This window comes from Corvus cornix, chromosome 4, assembly GCF_000738735.6.
Source record: "Corvus cornix cornix isolate S_Up_H32 chromosome 4, ASM73873v5, whole genome shotgun sequence".
Classification (NCBI taxonomy): domain Eukaryota; kingdom Metazoa; phylum Chordata; class Aves; order Passeriformes; family Corvidae; genus Corvus; species Corvus cornix.
In genome coordinates this window covers 12,828,145-12,847,731 of record NC_046334.1, presented here as the reverse complement: position 1 = coordinate 12,847,731, position 19,587 = coordinate 12,828,145, and the positions used below count along the sequence as shown (strand labels likewise).

The 19,587-nt window shown below is 38.8% G+C and overlaps 1 protein-coding gene across 9 annotated transcripts in view; it reads right to left on the bottom strand.

The window, feature by feature from the left end:
- Window positions 1-19,587, bottom strand: part of WDFY3 (WD repeat and FYVE domain containing 3) — a 154,456-nt gene that overhangs the window by 73,688 nt on the left and 61,181 nt on the right. For 8 of the 9 annotated variants that reach the window (XM_039551162.1, XM_039551154.1, XM_039551158.1 and 5 more), the window contains 8 exons: window positions 14,921-15,030; window positions 13,712-13,873; window positions 12,423-12,615; window positions 9,808-9,994; window positions 6,911-7,077; window positions 3,968-4,435; window positions 2,504-2,602; window positions 155-348 (listed from right to left, as the gene is read on the bottom strand). In XM_039551162.1, the coding sequence (XP_039407096.1) occupies window positions 155-348; window positions 2,504-2,602; window positions 3,968-4,435; window positions 6,911-7,077; window positions 9,808-9,994; window positions 12,423-12,615; window positions 13,712-13,873; window positions 14,921-15,030 (1,580 nt within the window). The remainder of the gene's footprint in view (window positions 1-154; window positions 349-2,503; window positions 2,603-3,967; window positions 4,436-6,910; window positions 7,078-9,807; window positions 9,995-12,422; window positions 12,616-13,711; window positions 13,874-14,920; window positions 15,031-19,587) is intronic. The other variant, XM_039551155.1, reaches the window with a different exon arrangement.

The window sequence follows — 19,587 nt, the reverse complement described above, 5'->3', positions numbered from 1 at the left end:
ATCAGATGTACATATCTCAACTCCAGAGACAATCAATATACAGTAGCTAAACACCATTCACCCAATCCAGCTCAATCCAATGCCCTTGTCAGTGTTTCCTCTCTTGGAAGCACACCTTAGGAGCAAGAGTGCTGAAGAACAACCCTTCACCTACCCTCAGGATGTCAGTTTTCAGCTGCAGTTCTGTAGGTGGGGCCGAGTGCATCAGCCCCAGCAGGGTGCCCATGTCGTCCTCTCCGCTGGGTGACAACACCAGCTGCTGGATGATCATCAGGGCGTGCTGGCGGCACTGCGGATACTTCACGATGTTGTGCACACACCTGGCACCACCAAACTCCCTGAAAATGCCTTCTCAGAAAGAGGGGGGAAGGATAAGTGCTTTAAGAGTAAGCAAAACATAACCAGTGACAAATAATGACGACAGAACAACACCAAAGGTGTTTATTTTCATTTCTACAGATTGAAAGGCAGAGTTTTAGCTCTATGGATGTTTAATGATTTACTACTATTTTTCCTCTCCTAACACAAATAAAAATAGAACTTCAATGTTTTCTGACAATATTCTTCACTAAAGGCATTGAGTACAAGGATAGAGGTCAGTTCTAAGAATTTCCTCAATAATTCTGTTACTCCAACAGCAGTCACTCTCTTCATGCTAGAGGTCAAAGGGTCTTGGGATGAAATAAAAAATGTACCAAACCCTCCGTGTTTTGTGAAGGCCATACACTGTTCTGGTTTAGTTTATCTTACATTTAGCAGTGACCTAAGTGCAATATGAACTGAAAATATAACTGAGCTGTTTCTGGACAGAAGCACTGATTGAGAAGTGATTCAGTTTATCCATATCATTTGTAAGATTCTACAGAAAATTTTGTGTGGCAAGACCTATCTCTGTAGAGAATAAGTCAAATAATGGCTATTCAAGCTTACTCACTACTGCAATAACCAAAAATTATATGGAAATCGATTCTGAAAACATTACAAAATCCAAAGTAGAATATAAACGGCATATATAATGTGTGTTTAGTACAGTGTCAGCACCTAGAGCATTTCCCTGTGTTAATTACTGAAAATGAAAACTGAGTGGGGAAATGGATCAATGCTGCATTACTGCATCAAAAAGGGATCATTTTCCATGTGACTATAAACTAAAAGAGCAGTTTAAATGACCAAGTTCGGGATTAACAAGTTGATTCCCTCTAACATATACATACAAACATTAATCCCGCTATCCATTTCCTGTCTCCTGCTTTCTCTGACGTCCTTTGGATGAAGTACGGATTCAGTGCAAAAGCAGAGGCCTCAGACCCTGAGACAGGTGAGTTTGCCCTTCACAGGCAAATCCTATCTCCTTTGTAGTCAGGTTTTCATAGAGACTGGGGTAACATTTTATACTTCTCCCACTCTCAGTGTAGGTTCTCAACTATCCAGTGAACCTGTGTGGGTCTGGACACCCAAATTTCCTGCTGAGATTTAGTTAGCAGTTATGTGATACTCAGGAAAGCTTATCAGATGCTGGTTTAAGATTAGAAACCAAGCACTGAATGTGGTATGGATCACTGCAAGGCTGCATCATGCCTATCTATGCCTCTGTGATGACCTGTAACCCCTGCTGGCCTCTGGATACAGTGCCACTGGGCTCACATCCCAGTACAGACAGTAGGCACCCCTTCTCTGAGGAATGGTTTCTCAGCACCTCCTGTATGCTCTGTCCTGCTCCTGAACTGGGAGAGCTACTGATGAAATGAGGCCCTTGAATTCTCCAAGATTCCTCAGGAAAAACATCTGTGGCTTTATCCCAAAGTGCTGATGTCTTTTACACTCCCTACTGTTGCTTCTCCAGTGCATACTCAGAGATTAACTCAGTCCTGAGAAGCAGCAAGGAGGTCCTGATGGCTGATTGATGCTTCCTAGGTGAGGTCAGGAACGCCATCCAACAGCAGCCAAGGATTTGTCACAAGGCAGGTGGACACTACCACGGTTTCAAAACCACTAAGTCCTGGTTAATGAAACCTCCATCTCTACTAATATACAGATGCTTGATTTAGAAAAGGACAATTGTAACAGAGCCCTATTTGTACATACTGACTGGGAGTAACTCTTTAAAAATGAAAAGACATCTTTAACTAAAGATACAGGCATTACATTAAGTAGATATGACACTGTGAACACTGAACTACATTTCTAATTATGTGTTTAAATTTTAAAACATCCAAACAGTGTTACAAGCACTACTAAAAATTATTATAGAACTGCTGAAGAGTCATGGAGTGTGGTGGTTGCCTTCAAGTAAACAACAGCAAAGAAACTCAAGTTAAACACTCTTGTTCTCCTTTATTTTATGCACTCCAGGTTACACTGTCTATTCTCTTTGCTGGGAAAACTTGGCAAGAGAGAAAGTGTATTTCAGACTATTTGAATACTGGGCTGAAGATAGAAAGGCAAAACCTAATTTTCTGAGTTACTTTTTTATATCTATTTTAACAAAAATCTCCCTACTCACCTGCATTTGTGTTTGATCCTTGTAGTAGTACTGTCAGAGTCTCCATAACCAATAAAGCCAGCTGCTTTTGGTCCTCAAATGAACTGTTTCTTGAATCTACTAAAAAAATATTTTCAGATGCTAAAGTCATAGAAAATACCACTCTTTTAAAAGATGCTTCTTGGTACTTTGCAACCACGCTATTATTTTCTTTGCTTCCCCAGAGAGCATGCAGCCCCACCATTTTCCAAAGCAAGTTGAGATTTAGACTACACATGCGTTCCTGGGAAAGCTTAACTATGAATCATTTGAAAAGTTAATTTTATAAAGACAAGAATTTAAGCAGAAGTTTTTGAGCACTGTGAGCTCCAAAGTGCCTGACACTGCAGCTATTATTTCTTCAAGCCACAAAACTATACCATAGTTGAAGAATTAACTGCATCTCTTCTTGTTCAGTTTTCAGTACTTGAAAAGAGAAATTCCACACAAACCCCACAAAACTACACTCACATAATTACAGCTGATTACTCAACAGGTGTAACAGACCAACACTGCAAGTGGCATAGTACACACAGAGTAACACTCCAGAAAAAACAGTGGGGTTTTGGTTTTTTTTTAAATTACCCTAATAAAAAGTAAACCCCAACACAAGGACATGTGCACCCAGGTAGCACCGTAATTAGATGACAGCTTCATCCGTTTATTTACAGGGACATGAGAACTGATGTGTTTTTTCAATGGAGTTACTGGCAACAAAGCTTTCTAACTCTAACCTACAGCTACCACTCACTAATGAAGCTTCATACAATTCAACCCAGGTGAAACATCAAGCAGTTATGGTTAAAAAGTAAGTGTCACTGATGCACACAAGCTCGATTGCAGTTTGAATGAAGAATGTAAAAAGAAATTCTCTGTGTGTACATGTATGCTCCTATGGCACATGGCAGAGCCTGCTCTGCAGGCCTAGCAGCTGTGCAGCTTATCTGGGATGTTCAAGTCTGCAGATAATTGATCTTAATTTACATTTTTTTAATGCTTAGAAAAATTTAGACCCAGCTTATAAAAAAGTCTCCTATTAAGAGCTCAGATAGGCACTCTATTGTATTTTTTCAAGGCTGGGGCTAAACACAAAGGTACAAAGTACCTTTTGTTAGGAAGAATATTGATGCTATGTATTGCTCCTTTACTTCTTTCACATTAAGTAACAAATATTGAATCAGTACATCAAAAAAACATTTAAAAAGGAAAATATGAGCTCCTACTGCTTTGCATTCATACAGCATCATTCATTAAAGTTAGCCTCGAGCTTCTCTCAAGAAACTGAGAGAAGCAATTCCAGTGAGCTTTTAAGACGGCAGAGCAGTCCTCAGCAGAATTCAGCCCGCAAGGTACATGTTCAGACTCTCTCATTTCTCCTAAACATTAGACTCCACTATTTCCAGCCAAAAAAGACAAATATTAGAAAAATGGAAAATGACACGCTACCTTGATCATTCAGTGCCTGAGTGGGATCTTTCAAAAGGGCTGCATATTTATGAAGAAGATTTACCATCACCTCCAGAAGTCCCACTTCCCTGAAGACATCCTTAAAGATGTAGTCATGACGGGTGAACTTCAGGAGTGTCTTCATGGCAATGATGCTACACTGAAAAGAAGTGCTGGATTTTAAAAGGATGCTCACACTGATCAGTTCTTTACAGGGTATGTAATTCAAGCTGAAGACAACCAATTCCAGCATCTCAAAGTATTTGGTCTGCACTTCTGGAAGTTTAGGAACTTTCTCTGCAAACTGAGACAATGTGTGCTGCGATTCCAAAATGAAGTAGTTGGCATTGTCCGCCATATAAATATTCGTGATGGCATCAAGGATGATTTGTGCTAGATAGTTGGTTTTTGCTCTCAAAAATGCATTCTGGAGGACAGAAAATGCTTGAATATTCCTCACACTATGACCTAAATCAGGAAACAAAGCGGGATGGGAGGAAAAAGGAAAGAGAAAGTTCTTAATCATCATAAACAATGAATAAACTTATTCATAATGATCTATACATTTTAGTAAGTGGGAATAAAATAACAGTGTATGATGCCACATTTAGTTGAAAAAAATCATTAAAATACTGCAAATTCCACAACCTACTATTCTTTAAGATGGCAGCTTCATCTTCGATAGTAAGAGTTTATGCAAGCAGCTAAAGATGCTGATCAAAGATAATTTCTTTAAAATAGATAAGCACACTGATTTAGTGTTAAAATGTACAAAGGATACGGTCCTAGAGACAAAATAAGCCCTGCCCCTCATGTACCCAGGCCATAGGAGAACTCATTATAGCAACAGTGAGGTGTCCTGTATTCCATAATGCACCACACAACCCTCACAGCTGGGAATAAAAGAGCTTTGGCAGGATCCAGTACTATTAACAATTAAGGAACTGAAACATAGGGAAGGAGTTGAAAAGCATAAGATAGCTCTAATATTAGCTCACAAAGATCTCACATCTTTAAAGCTCAGTCACAATTCTTCTTGTAAGTACCTTCGACTTGATTAAAATCTCATTCATTCAGCCAAAGAATGCATCATTTATGAGTGCTCCCCAAAATTTTCTATGGGCAGATATTATTCTTATTTTACTCAAAAGATGCCTAGAAGACAACTTTTTTAACTTCTGTAGGAATAGTACAAGCCACAATGGACAAATCCCATGATAGAGAAAACAACTGATGGTAAAAAATAGTTTTAACAAAATAAACAATCAGGATCGAGAACTTTAAAGACACTCAAAACATTTAGGATGTTCTAACAATAAAATCTTATTTTACTTTTTCAAATAAAGGTATATGCAAACTGTTAACCTGATTTGAAAACCCTTTCATAAGTAAAAAAAATCCTTCTTTATTTCATATTCTCTGTGGAACACTACTCCATTCATTTTTGTAAACTGAGTTGTCCAGTTGAGCAGTAGGTTCAATTATCTCCATGCCAAGCCTCCCCACTTTCCATGTCAGTATTTCTCCAGAAGGCAAGAGAAAATTCCCTTGTAAATGAACATGGAACAACTTCACATCTGGAAGAATATTAGTTACATTTAAGTCACACTCAGTTGTTCCTAAAGGGACTTCTTTACATGCTTTCTTTATTATGGAAAATGTTCAAATGAGGGGATTTAGAGCTTATTAAATGTGACAGGAACATAGTAGTGTCAGATAGAACTATTTATATTCTAGCTTAGTATCAACAGTTGTTCCAGTCAATCAAGCAGATTAATAAATTCTTTTTGATTATTAGGAGCACTACTGAAGAAATCAAATTATAACAGGTCTTCAGAGATCAAGAACTAAAAGAATTTAAATGAAAGTGATTGAGAAAATGAATGAATACAGTCTTCATAAAAAGAAATGATTAAAAGCAGGTAAAAGAAAGAGATGTCCTGACAAATACCACAAAGTTAAAAAACTCTTTTGCAGATTGCAACAGGCCATGATTCTCTCATAATATTGTACCAGAAAAGCTGATTAGCCTAAACAAAAATGAATATTATCATCAAAACATGAAGAAATTAAACTCTGAGTGTTCACCTTCTTTTTCTGTTTAGTGCAAAAGAAAAACAATTGCTATGAACAATGAACTCTCTCCATACCAGAGAAAGGAAGTCACTGTCCAAGGAACCTAGGATGTATATTCATTAGTCTATAAATCTATAAATGCAATCCTATAACAAACTTTTCTTGTGCCGGTGGTATATCTCATAAAAAGTTCAAGTAACAAACTAGCTCCACAGTCACTTAAATTCTAAACTCCTTCGTTACATAGAGGACTAAACTGAATTTTAAGTTTATGCACAGAACATGAAACATAAGTTTATTTTTATAAAACCCTTTCTCCCTCAAGACTTCCTCAACCTTATCTCCAAATTGTAACTGACTGGGGTTTCAAGCGCACCACAGATTTTATCACTCTGATCACAATAGTGATGAAATAACAGATTTCAGCTCACAAGTTACATTTGCCTATGCTGACAAAAGCTAACAGAAAGCAAAATGGCATGGGGGAAGGATTAAAAAAAGAAAAAAAATCAAGCCAGCATATCAGCCTTTCATATCAGTTTAGTAAGAGCAGCTTAAAACACCATAAATCAAATCAGTGCATCTCTCCAATAAAATAATCTCTTCAAATCTCCATGTAGAAAACTGTCAACTTTGCAGTGAAGAGGCTGGACCTATCCTCAAATACACAAGCCCCAAGCTCTCTTCTTTGGGTACCAACCCCGAAATAAAATCTTTGAGACCAAAATCACCGAGTATTTGATACACGATCTTAGATAAAGAACCTAGACTTGGTTGCAAAGGGTTTGTGCAATACACAGCCGCTCCGTATCTTGTAATTTGCATTTAAAACAACAAAAAAGCAAACAGAGAAAAAAGCAGACTCACCTTTGCCTGCAGGCTGTGGGACTGCAAATCCAGGTAGCAGGAAAGGTACTCCAGTGGTAACACCAGCTGGCTTTAATTCATTGACACCGTATGTTGTCAAGGAAGTTATCAAATTAACTAAGTCCTTCAAAGCATCCTTAGATTCAGCTTCTTTTGCCTGTTCTAATCTGAAGAAAATACAAAAGGATCAAGTTAGCAGCACTAATTTATTTGAACTCAAATCACTTTAGTAAGATCTGGTTTACTTTACTAATTTAGAGACCAGCTTTACTGCCTTATTCCTGCAGTATTTTCCACATTCCTATGTCATACCATTAGTCAGTCAAACATTGGACTTACAAGAGCAAACAGTCATTTGCCATAGGAATTTACCTCATCAATCTTTCCTTGAACTCAATAGTCTACTAAAAACGAAGAGACATGAAAATTACATTAAAAATCCTCTCACAGACATGAAGATGCTACATAGGAAAGTACATGGATAGTCTGTAATTAAATAGATCCGTAATTAACTTGCTAGATTACATCTGCCATTTTAAGAGTGAATATTTTGTGTTAATGAAATGGTATCTTTGTAGAAGCCTAGCACTTCGAAGCACAGGATGAAGCACCCTCATTAGAACTACAAACTCTTACCTTTGAACACAAGAGAACAGGAATGTTAACATCCCATTCCAATCACTGTTCACTGACAGGAACACACCATCAGACCAAACCCTAAAAACTGACTCTGAATCATAAAGCCATCCTCATTTTCCTGCTACTTCACCACAAATTAAACAATATTCAATTATTTACTAACTCTGTAGATCTCAGAAGTAAACCGGGGATCACGTTCTTCTACTCACTCAAGCAGTGCAAGCTCTGTTTCACTTGTTCCTGACAACTGATTGTGGGAGCCCTTTACAAGCAACTCATTCTGCATCCTCCATCTTCTTCTCAGTCAGATGTGGCTGAGGAACAAACCTCCTTCAAACAAAAAACCTCCTTCAAACAAAAACCTCCTGCCAACAGTCACTACAGAAGCACTGAGCTCACCTACTGCCACTCTACTAATCCTCCACATACCCTGCCCTTTCTCACGATCCAGGTGAAATCACCAAAGTGCCCCTCTGGCCCTCAGAGATTTTCTGCAATTTCTTAGTAAGCCATTTTTGTCACACATCCTTCTGTTTTTCCAGCTTCAAAGCCTTTGCTCTGCAGTTTGAGGCCCAATGTCCAGATTTCATACCCTCATATGACAGTCATCTTCACAAAAGTGCCCCAGAGCTGAACAAGTCTCTGTGGATCGGTTTGAGCCAAAACATGTCCAGGGAGAATAGATTACTGTGGTCCATCACTGACCAACACACTGGCTTATTCAAGGTCACTGTTTTTTGAAAGAAAGTGTTTTCTTCTGGAAAACCACCTCAGGAAGAAGTGAGGATAACACATTCCTACACCATTAATTTACTGATGCCACCTGACGATCGCAGGTGTCCCCTCCTTCTTCAACGAGACATGCAAATCCCTAATCTTCCTATGCATTTGGCAGGGATTCCCCACCATTTGATTTAAAGGATGAGCAAGCTCAGGAGAGAATTTGTTTAAAACACTTGATGTACAGAGAATCACTTTTGTACCTCAACATGAAACATGACAGCATGTTCCCCTCATATTTCACTGAAACTCTGGCTGACAGTTTCTGAAGAAAAACTGCATTTGAATTACACTGCTTTGAATTAATGCATTCGTAAATACAACATACTCCAAAACTCCACTTATAGAACAAGAAAAATAACAATTCCTTAACAGGTGCTTTAGCTTTTGTGGCACCAAAGGTAACTTAAGAGTAATTTTAAGTGTGATTAGGAATTTCAAATGCCGTGTCTGTGTCTGGTATCCATTTAAAACAAACAAAAAACCCCCTCAGAAATTTACAATGTAGTGGAAAATTTAGTTTAAATACTTGGGTGCCAAAACTCAGCATAATAACACCAAAAATAGGGTGACTACAACATTAACATTTCTCATTAATAATGTTTGACCCAAATATACTTCATAAGGTGTACAATTATAGTTTCCCAGTATGTGCCTTGGATTTGAAAAATGTATCTCTGTATTTCAACAGCTAAGCATCCTTCTTCAGAACTTCATATCCAAACAAAGCAACATAGACTTCCCATTGATTTTAAACAAATAATTCAACAGACACTCTTTTCTTTCTCAGTCAGAAAATTAAAGAAGTTTCTTTCCTGGAAAGAAATAAAATCATGGACAGATCATACACTCAAATTTTTTTTTGGGCAGGCATTTTCATTACCGTATTTTTTAATGCATTAGCAGCTTAGAAATACCTTTAATAAAAAATAAAAAGAAATATATATATACACACACACTGATTCCCTTGTAACATGCACCACGTTTACATATGTGGTTTTTCATTATGATAGCATGATAAAACAAGACAATAATTTAATCACAGAATTATTTAAGTTGGAAAAGAACTTTAAGATCATTGAGTCCAACTGTTAACCCAACACTGCCAAGTCCACCACTAAACCATCTCCTTAGACAAAACAAACTCCAACCAAACTCAAAAACCTCTAGTTGCAGCCAAAATTTTATGTTCTGGATTCTGTCTAAATATTTAGTACAAGTTATTTTTAAGCAACAGTTTTCTTTACACAGCAAGAAGCATTTAGTAATAAATCAGTACTAAAGAACAAAAAGTTAAACAATGTAGTTTCATAAATGGAGAGAAGCATAAAATTCAATGTTTTGGTCCTAATATCTTCATTCCATAATCATCTATAATCACTTATTTGTTTAAACCTATTAATCTACTCTTTATTAAGAAAACCTTTTTGAAAAAAGCTCAGTGATCTGACCGCATTTCTTCAGGCACTTCTGCTTACCTGAGGAGGAGGTCACAGAGGAAGTTGTATCCTTGCCATATCCTAAAATCATCCAACAATGTTTGGGATACATCACTGGAGTCTTTGAGAAAACAAGAAAGTCCAGCAAACATCTCAACTATTTCTAGGGGAGAAAGGTCATCAGACTGCTGCATGTTCTGGACACACGTGGACAAACATTCCTTTTCTGAAAAAAATTGCAGTGAAGAAATTTAGGATTTTACTGACATTAATGACAGCAAGAAGCGTAACTAACACACGAAACACAGCAATAAGGTAACTTATTCAAGTATCTCTTGTCACAGAACATTTAATACCACTTGAGGATGAGAAGGACTATCAAGTGGCTTTCGATCAGATCCCTAACCTCTTTTTGCCAACCTCTTCCTCCCTTTTATAACCTTTACTCTTGTAAGGAGAAAACTGTGTAGATAAATACTGATTTTTACCTAAAAAGTCTGACCAGTTAACTCAACAGAATAAAAAGACAAATATGGCAACTGTAAGTAATTCTAAACCATATTCTCCTCTTCAAAGTTATACAAAGCACGGACTTGAAGTGTTACTAAAACCCTATATATAAACCTTTATACCCTGTCATCTTATCCCTACTCTGGTTAGCATTTCATTGGCTGGCATCAAAGAGAGACAGCTTGTCTTGCCCTGCATAATTTTCACATCCCATCAGTTCATTCAGTCAGCAACAAAAAGTTTTCTCAAGTCTATAGTGAGATTTGTTGCACTCTGTTTTAAAGATGCTCCTTTCCATTATTTGCTATTTTATCTTTGCAGCATGCACAACACAAGCACAAATCTTTCTAGCTAGACTGGTAACAAAATTTTCCAGAGATTAAATCAGAGCATGAGATGGTGAAAGGATGCTCCTTTGCCTATGATGAAATATCTTAAATTTTTTCTGAATATATGATGAGCCTTGAGACAGACGTTGCTATCTCAAGTCAGGTTCACTTTTTTAATCAAAAAGCAAGAAGGAATGCCAACTGGTTTTCTTTTTAAGACTTCATTTCTCTTTTTAAAGAACCTAGAGTATCTTTTCATATGCCAGTTTCACTCCTCTGTGGACCAAGGCCATACAGAAGCAATAAAGGTAGCAGTTGTAATATGCCAAATGACAGTCAAAACTTATTGCACTTCATAACATTTTCACACATACATACATACATACACCTTCTACACTCATCGAAAGCCCACCAGAAGCCTATCACCTTGCAAGCCCTATCTGAAAACACTCAGTTGGTGACTGTGCTGTGCTTTCAAGTGATACTGTATATTCACATCTTTTTAACTGGAATTGGAAACACACTGTTAGCACAAGAAAAAACACAGGCTGAAATTTTCTGTGAAGTATGTGGGAGCAGGATGATATATTTAATAAACCATCAAAATGGTTCTGCAGACCCTTTTAACTAACTACTTGCTTCTCAGGGTGTGAGCAACCCAAAATTGTGGGTTTCTTTTTTTCCAGTAGGTGTACACCGCTAAAATGTATAAGGATGTTAGTTCATTCCAACAGTCAGTCCAATTTAAAAACTACAAATGCTTCCTATGTGGTCGCACAGTCTAAAAGCCTTAAATATAATATTAGAAACATATTTTATCAGATTCCTTATCTCAAGTCCTACATACCTAAACACCCATCCAGTTTTCAATTAATGCAAAAAGAATCATTTGTATGCAAAGCTGCTTCCAGGCAGCTAATATCCTCTCCAACACTGGTTTTCATCTGCAAGTGGTTGTGAACCAGCTTGGCAACTGCCTCTTCACCAGCTCCTTGCAAAGATAGATGATGAGCAAACTGCTACTTTTATTAGCTACCAAAATCTGTAACCAGCTACAGAAATGTCCCTGTACACTACAGTTTCCATGCCAGCAACAGCCAGGATCTACTTGTCTTAAAAAATGGACAGAAGACAAACTGGAATGATTCTGGATGCTTCATTCATTTGGTGACTTGCAGTCTGGATTAAGCCCACGAGATAATTTCATTTGGCCTTCAGGACGCACAAAACCTGCAATCTGTAAGCTGTATGGAAAGGTGGGGAAGATGAGGGCCTGGCAGAAGAAATGTAGGCTGGCTGAAGTGTCAGCAATCCAGTCAGTGAGAGAACAGGGAAAACAGAGGGGCTGCAAACCCATCGAGCACAGGTGTGGTTCTCAGCCAAGCAAAGAGCCTCCATGGGCCAGGCCCTAAGAACAACATCTTTAGGTTGGGGGAGCTGGGCTGGACCACAGGGGAGGAAGACAGCTGGCTGTTAAGGATTAATGCATCTTCACAGCGAGTATTTTTCAATACAGGGAGTTACTGAAGTTATCAAAAGCCTTTCCTTTTTCTCGTCATGAACTCTACACCAAAACATGAGAGGAAACTCTATCCTCCCAGGTTAAATTGAAATGTGAATGAGACAGACTCAGGTAAAATCACCTCTCTCACTACACAAGTGCTTGGAAATGTTACCTGTACATAAATATGCATATGTCCAAACTAAAAGCCTAGAAGCTTCCCTATTATTTTCATGCCTATTTCCCAAATAAGAAAACTATGAAAGAAGAGCAGGAAAATATCCCAATAAATAATACTGAAGGAAGACACATACCATGAATGTATTTCACTACATTGACACTAAGGCCATGACGAGATATGGTCATTAGTACTTCTCCTGCACTCTTCCTCCAAGGCAGATTATAGGGAGGGCACCATGAGGTTATTGCACTGAAGAGAAGCTGGAGATCATCCTTCTGAGCTAATTCTTCCGCCGGGGACACAAAACTGCACAATTTTACTAGGATCTGAAATAGGAAGTCAATAAACAACTAGCATGAATACCTTTATCCTTGCTAATTTTGCCTAGACTTAGTAAAAGGTGAAACATTCTTCCTTTAAGCAAACACATTAAAAAAGGTAACATGCTGTTTTCCCTTTGTATGTTTCAGTACTTTGAACACAAGACAAGGTTATTCGACACATGGTTATTTGAAGTCCCACTTCAGATTAAAATGCTTACCAGAAGACTGGAAGCAGAGTTTAAATCTCTTAGGCTGACACAGCGTACTTGCACAGGTACCAGGATATTCCACTCTTGGAGAATCTGCCAGTTGCCTAATTTACAGGTCTAAATTCTGCAGTGGGGGAGAAGCTCTGTGAGGCAAACTGCTGTATCCCTTCCTAATGCAGGACGAATGCTATTGATGGGTTGTTGGCAGAGCAGCAACCATAACATCTTGGTCAAATTAAGTTTGTCAGGAAAGGCTCCAGCAAAACTGCAGACCTACCTGAATAACTGGCAACTGGATCTGAATTTCCTAATTACCATAACCAAGTCAAAAGGCAGCCACAGAAGTGAAGCTACTACATCTCAGTCCCTTTTCTGCATGTTTTGAGGACATCCTATCTCCGTTTTGCATCTTGTGCAGGAAGAACTCAAGCTCCCTCTCAGAAAACTGGAGGCAGGCTGTCTGCAGCTGGAGGGGGAGGTCTGAAACCTCACCCATTCCAATCAGTTCATTTGAGAGTACCACTTTATTATCAATACGAATGTTTTTTACTATGTCTATTTCAATCAGTAGCAGCCAAAGATACCAAGTACTAGGACCAGTTAGATGAAAACACAATAATTAGTTCACATGTTGTTCCTTCTAAGTATCTGTGCAGAAGAACTGCATGCATTTCTGTACAGGAGGTATTTTTCAAAGACAAAATCTACAGGAGGAGCGGAAATTTAACCTCAATTGTGCTTCCAGGAAAATCCACCTCTCTCTTAGCCATCAGTTTTTGAAGAATCAAGGAAGAGTAACACCTGGCTCAAGTGAAAAGTTTCTAGACTTTGCTCACATGAAGTATTTACATTCCTCTTTCAAATTCTATGACCTATTTTACCTTTCTTACCTGTACAAAGACTTTCTGTAGCAGCGCTCGGCGCTCTGCGAGAGGTAGTTCATTCTGTGCTCCTCCAACTACCTCAGGCACGTGTGGAAGGTCAAAGAACAGATACAGACATTTAACAAGTGTGGAAGGCACTGACATTGTAGTCATGCAGTCCACAGTTTTCTGAGGAAGAAGAAAACACAGTGAAAAATACCAGTTCAGCATATTATATATTCAAAACATCGATAATAATGCAGTTGATTGAAATGCTGGTTTTTCTTTCTCACACCTTTGGTGAGGTATTCACACAGCAGTACAGATTCACCATCTATTCTTGAATGCCTATCCAAACAGTAATTCTAAAAATAGGATGATTTATTTACATGACAACAGCATCTCACAGCCACAGCTCAGAGCTCTTATTGCACAGGACAGAAACAAAACCTGTCAGTCTCTGCCAACAGAAGTTAACAAGTTAATTACAAGACCTTCAGCCAAGCCCTCGTCAGCTACCAATTCTTTGTAGCAGTAGAAATGGGAGTGGGAGAAGGATTATTCAATTTATGCTCTCACTTGGCAAGAAGGTATAAGCCGCTGTTAAGAAGCAAGGTAGTAGAAAATCTGAAAGCATCAGTGGGAAGAGAAGACAAATTGGCGTGGAGGCTGGTGGTGTACCAAAACAGAGATAAGATGATGTGTTGAATTGCAAAGGCAGATTGGAGCAGAAATAACAAACCACACAGCTGCCCAGTACACTGCTAGAGATAGCTCTCTGATGGAGGGCAGCACCAGAAGCAGAGGCAGGAATGATTCACTACCAACCACTCAGCACTGCTGCTGGCCTTGCTTTTTGCAACTGCTGTGGCCCTCCTCCAGTGACGTGTGCAAAGTTCAAAATCTGAACTATTTAGGTCCTGTATGTGCCATGCATCTCAGGGGGCACTAAGCAGCAGCATGCGAGAGAAGCCTTTGGGCAGCAATAAAAGTTGCATGCATAATTCAAAAGAACATTATAAATTCAAGTCTCAAAATTACTGGTTTTTTTCAGGCAACTGAAACCACAAGGAGCTAAAGCAGAAGTCCTGTGGCAGTATCAGAGAAAGAGTATCTTAACACAGAAAAGCAGAATATAGTTATATCTTTTTGTGAGTGTTCATGCAGCTCATTCTATTATTGCTTTTGTCTCTTCCACACCTTAATTTATTTTCAGCTTTGCTGTTTCAGACTAACCTGTCCTGATGAAGCTAGTAAATTGATTGTGGTGAGCAGCATCCAACCTCTACTTGCTTCTTCACTTTGATTGACCTCCAGAAACTGGACGATGGCACGACTTGCAGCCTCTGTAGGGGACAGTAAAAAGAAAAAAGCAGTAAGAACTCAGTCTGGAAGTCTGCAGAAGGGGACACATCCTCTCAGCAGCCCCAAGCACTGAGCATAAATTCACCTTTGCAGCACTACTTGAAAAAAGGACTAGGCTTAGGCCTACACTTTCCAGACACACATTCCAGTCTTACACAGACACTTGGCTTTTACTGTGGCATGGCTGCAAAAAGTACATTCTTTGACCAGCAGACAGATTTCAGTAACCTGCAGTGACTTTTGTTTGAGTATTTTTGCTTTATCAAACACAGTATACTTTTTCCAAAGACATGAAGTCACCACCAGTTAGTGGCCTCTGTGGAAATACCTGAAATTTCTGAAAAAAAGCACTGCACTGAAACAACAGTATGGAGGGTAACAGGGATTGTAGGGAAGGAGAGGTGCTGAAAGACAAAAGGAATAAAAAACAGGAAAAAAAGTAACATTAAGGCTAAGATCAGCAATTACCACATCCCCAGCCTACATTTTTTGAGAATGAAAACAGTAACAGCTTATGGATAATTCTTACGATTGAGACCCACTTCTGGATGCTACTCCATATCAGTCAGAGCCAAAGACAAATACTCAGCCTAGTAAACAAGTTATCAGCCTCAATAAATAAATCAAGAGAAAATGCAATCCCATTTCACTGCTGCCTGAAAACACACTTATGTAAGAAGTCTATAATGCCAGTTGTGATGTCTGCCCATTACCTTTAAGAGAAATTTAAAACCATTTTTCATTAATAACTGTGTATCAATCATCTCCTGTGCTTTTAGTGTCAGCTAGGACAGAAAGGGAAGGTGAATAGTATCACATAAAAAAGAAATTACAAAGGAATTACTAATGGAGGAATAAATCTCTAACTGAAGAAAAATCCAATTTTAATATTGGCTTGTTTGCTTCATTTGCTGTTAAGATGCCCCAGCAAACACCTGGGAAGAAGTTTATTCGACAGGCAGCACATTTCATATGGCAAAGTACTCATCAAACTTGTAGCATCGACTACATTGAGAAGATAGCTTTCTGAAGCACCACACTGTCAGCTGTGCAGATTTGATTCATTTGTGCAATGGCTCCTCTCTCATGTTTTTGTGTGGCAGACTTATTCCCATAACAGACTTCTGGACAAACCACTGGCTTTTCCAATTCTGATGCTAAAGCAAGGAGAGGCCCCTACCACTTCCCTCCATTAGACTGAGATAAAACAAAGGCTGAGATACCAAGGTGAAAGGTAAGGCAATTTATGAAACACACAAACAAGGACAAGTACCCATTTCCCAGCATGCGGACCTGAAGTACCTGGTGGGCACTGTCTTCCAAAACTATCAGTGCGAAAGCTCTGGTTAGGTGGTTGGGCTGGAACAGGCCAACTTAGAAAGCCCAACAGCTGTGACACAGTTGCATTTCCTACACTAAAGGCATAGGCAAACTGCCAGAATTCCTGACAAAAGCCATTTTTCCTCAATTTTGAGAGTCAAGCATGTCTAAAGCATGCACTGCTTCTACAAGGACAGTGCCCCACCAGCCCAGCATGAGGTGTGATTTTGTAGGCCGGTTCTCTTTCTATCCCACCACAGACAGAGCTGGGCAATCTGTCTTTGACTGCAAGACTGGTACCAAACTGAGTGTGCACAGCCTCCTTTGGGCAGTCTCCAAAGCCACCTGTGGAACAGGGGCTCGTCTAGTCACCTTTGAAAGTGAGACTCAGGGGTTAAGCCCACGCTTCTGAAAAAGTTGTCACGCTGCTGGCATTCTGGCATAGCAGTTGAACACTATAAATAACAGTTTCAAAGCTGTCACTCTTAATTAAGCATTACCTAAAACACAGACAGCATTTTAAGTGCTGGAAGACGTTCTCTTGTCATCTGCTCTGACCAAATTTGATAGCGCTATCATATAAGATTAACTTCTATCATCAGCACTAGTCTTAATTTATTCCTTGTACCTTTCCCCTGGTTTTGAAGCACCCGAGTCATCATTTACTATAACATCCTCTATGTGCCCCACTCAGATGTCCTTAGCCCTTCAACTTTGCTGCAGAAGAAAGCCAATACAGGAGTGGGATATGCTAACTAGTAAAAACAGCAAAAAAGCAAAGAGAAAAACCTATAAAAGAATATGTAAACATACCTATTGTGACAACTGTGCAAGCACGTACCCATGAGTATAACCATGATGACGTGGTTACATGGTGAATACACAGGAGTCTGATTTTCCAGCATGGATTCAGTATATATGAGATAGAGGCTTGGTAGAATCAAACAACAAAATTTGTTTCACGTGCAAGAGGTGCATTGAATCCCGAACTTCAGAAAACCAGCAGGTAGCAAGCAATGGGAGTAGACTCATTCAGATGGGTAGCAAAAATCAATGCTACAAGCACTACAAGCAGTGTTGGTGCCTATAGCAATAGCACTAAGGGCAAATTCAGTGCAAGAAGCTTTTAGTTAGATGGTTTAGAACCATCAACAGCATACAATAGTGTCATCAGACTTTTGTACAGCTTATTCTGGAGGGCAATATTACTGAAAAAAGTATCTGTGCATGTGCCAAGGGTGGGAGGGGAGGCAGAGTAAAAGGTATGGATAGGTGTGTTGGGGGTAGTGAAGCTGAAGGCAGGGATCCCTTCTCTAACGGAGCCTTCCAGAAGTCTCTGCTACTGCTTGTGGGAAATGCCCGAAGACACAGTCAGGCACCTAGAGTTACAGAGTACAAATAACTCCAATTACCTAGATAGTAAGAGAGAATTATTAACCCAGATAAAAACTTGACGGCACAAAGTCGGCCTTCCATCATCAGGAGCAGTGTTGGGCTGTCATCTCAAGTGGCAGATATGAAGTGGCTGATGCCTTTGCAGTGTGCAGAAATGGAGGGCTCCTCATCCAAAGATAAAACAAGTCAACTGTGCCAGCTTTTAGCCTCACTAATTCAGATGATTAAAAAACAGGCTTTCTAGGATCTCTTGGAAAGGCTCTATATTGCACTACACTTGCCTTGCATAAGATCTGGTAGAAAGCACCAAAAGTAAAGAGAAAGTTGACCAAAAGCAGTAAGTTATAGCAGTTGTTGATCAGAACTGCCTCTTGATAAATAGTAGCTGATAGGACACTTCTTTTTTCCCTTTCAGAGCAGTTTCAATAAACACAAACCAGAATCACTTTGTAAAGCAAAGTCACCCACAGAACAGGGAAAACATACATATATAATGAAAAAACCAAGATGTGTAATCACATCATGTGAAATCATTTCCAACAGAGTCCCTTCTCAGCAGAAGAAAAGTTAATGTACCAAAAAAAGTCTGAAAGCAGCCCCTAAGAGCACTTATTTTATTGACAAACATCCTCACTATCAGGAAAACTTCAGACTTCATCATGGGAAGAGCCCAAAAGGCAGCTTAGTAGCAGAAGATAAGAAGATTCCTTCAACTATCATCTGTAATCTACCCAAATACAAGATGCACTTCAACAAATTATACTAACTTTTGTGGATTTAGGACAAACATAAAATTAATTATGCTGATGTGATATAGATAAACTAAAAATGAACAATAAAAACAGAGTTTGCAGATCACTGGAATTTGAAGAAGAATAAAGGTAGGCATTGTCAGAGGCCAAATACAAACCACTGATGTGGTTTTCTGCAATGATGATGAATGTTCATCAACTTGATCTCCCAAAATGGTTTGAAGATGAGATAACGACAGTCTTTCAGCAGATCTGCTAGATAAATGCCTAAAGAAATTCAAAGCATTTTCAGTGGAGAAACAGTTTGAGTAAATCTGTGAAATTAAGAGGAAAAGAAAGAAACCAGAGGATATTGCCCCTCCCCCCCAAAAAAACCACAAACTAAAAAAACCTTAAAGAACCAAATAACAACAAAAAACCACCAAAAAACCAAACAAAGAAAAAAAACCCTAAAAACTAAAAAGAATGGTGAAAAAACCCCAAATTGAAAACACCTCCTCTCTCCCCGCCCCCCTTCAAAAAAACCTTTAAAAAAGAGCAAATCACTACAACATTCAGTGGATATAAACAATAAGTGAAAGTGTTGTTTCTGGAGTTAGGAAGGATTAGCTGAACAGTCTAGTAGCACAGTAAAAAGAAATTTAGCATTAAATAGTAAATACTGAAACAAATAAATACAGAAAATATTGTAAATATGAAATGAAAAATTTACTGAAATTAACAGAGATACAACTAAATTGAACTCTAAAAGTACACAAAACAGTGATGTACACAGACGAGTACATTAAATAAATCCTAAAAAAATCCAAACAACCTAACTTTTGAAGTTGAATTTGAAAGAAGGCTAAAAAGTTCCAGCTCTGTGATGTACTACTTTGCTTTCTCATTGTTCAATTTTCTACCCTTCTTCACAGTTTCATCTGTCGTCACTACCACTTACTCATATCTGACTAGGGTATGACTTTCCAGGTTGCAGGACTGCCCATCACTTAGGGAATCATTCTGAATCTCCCTAGGATAAATGTTAATGCATTAAATAATGGGCCCTGACTGGATGTTATTTGGTGCGCT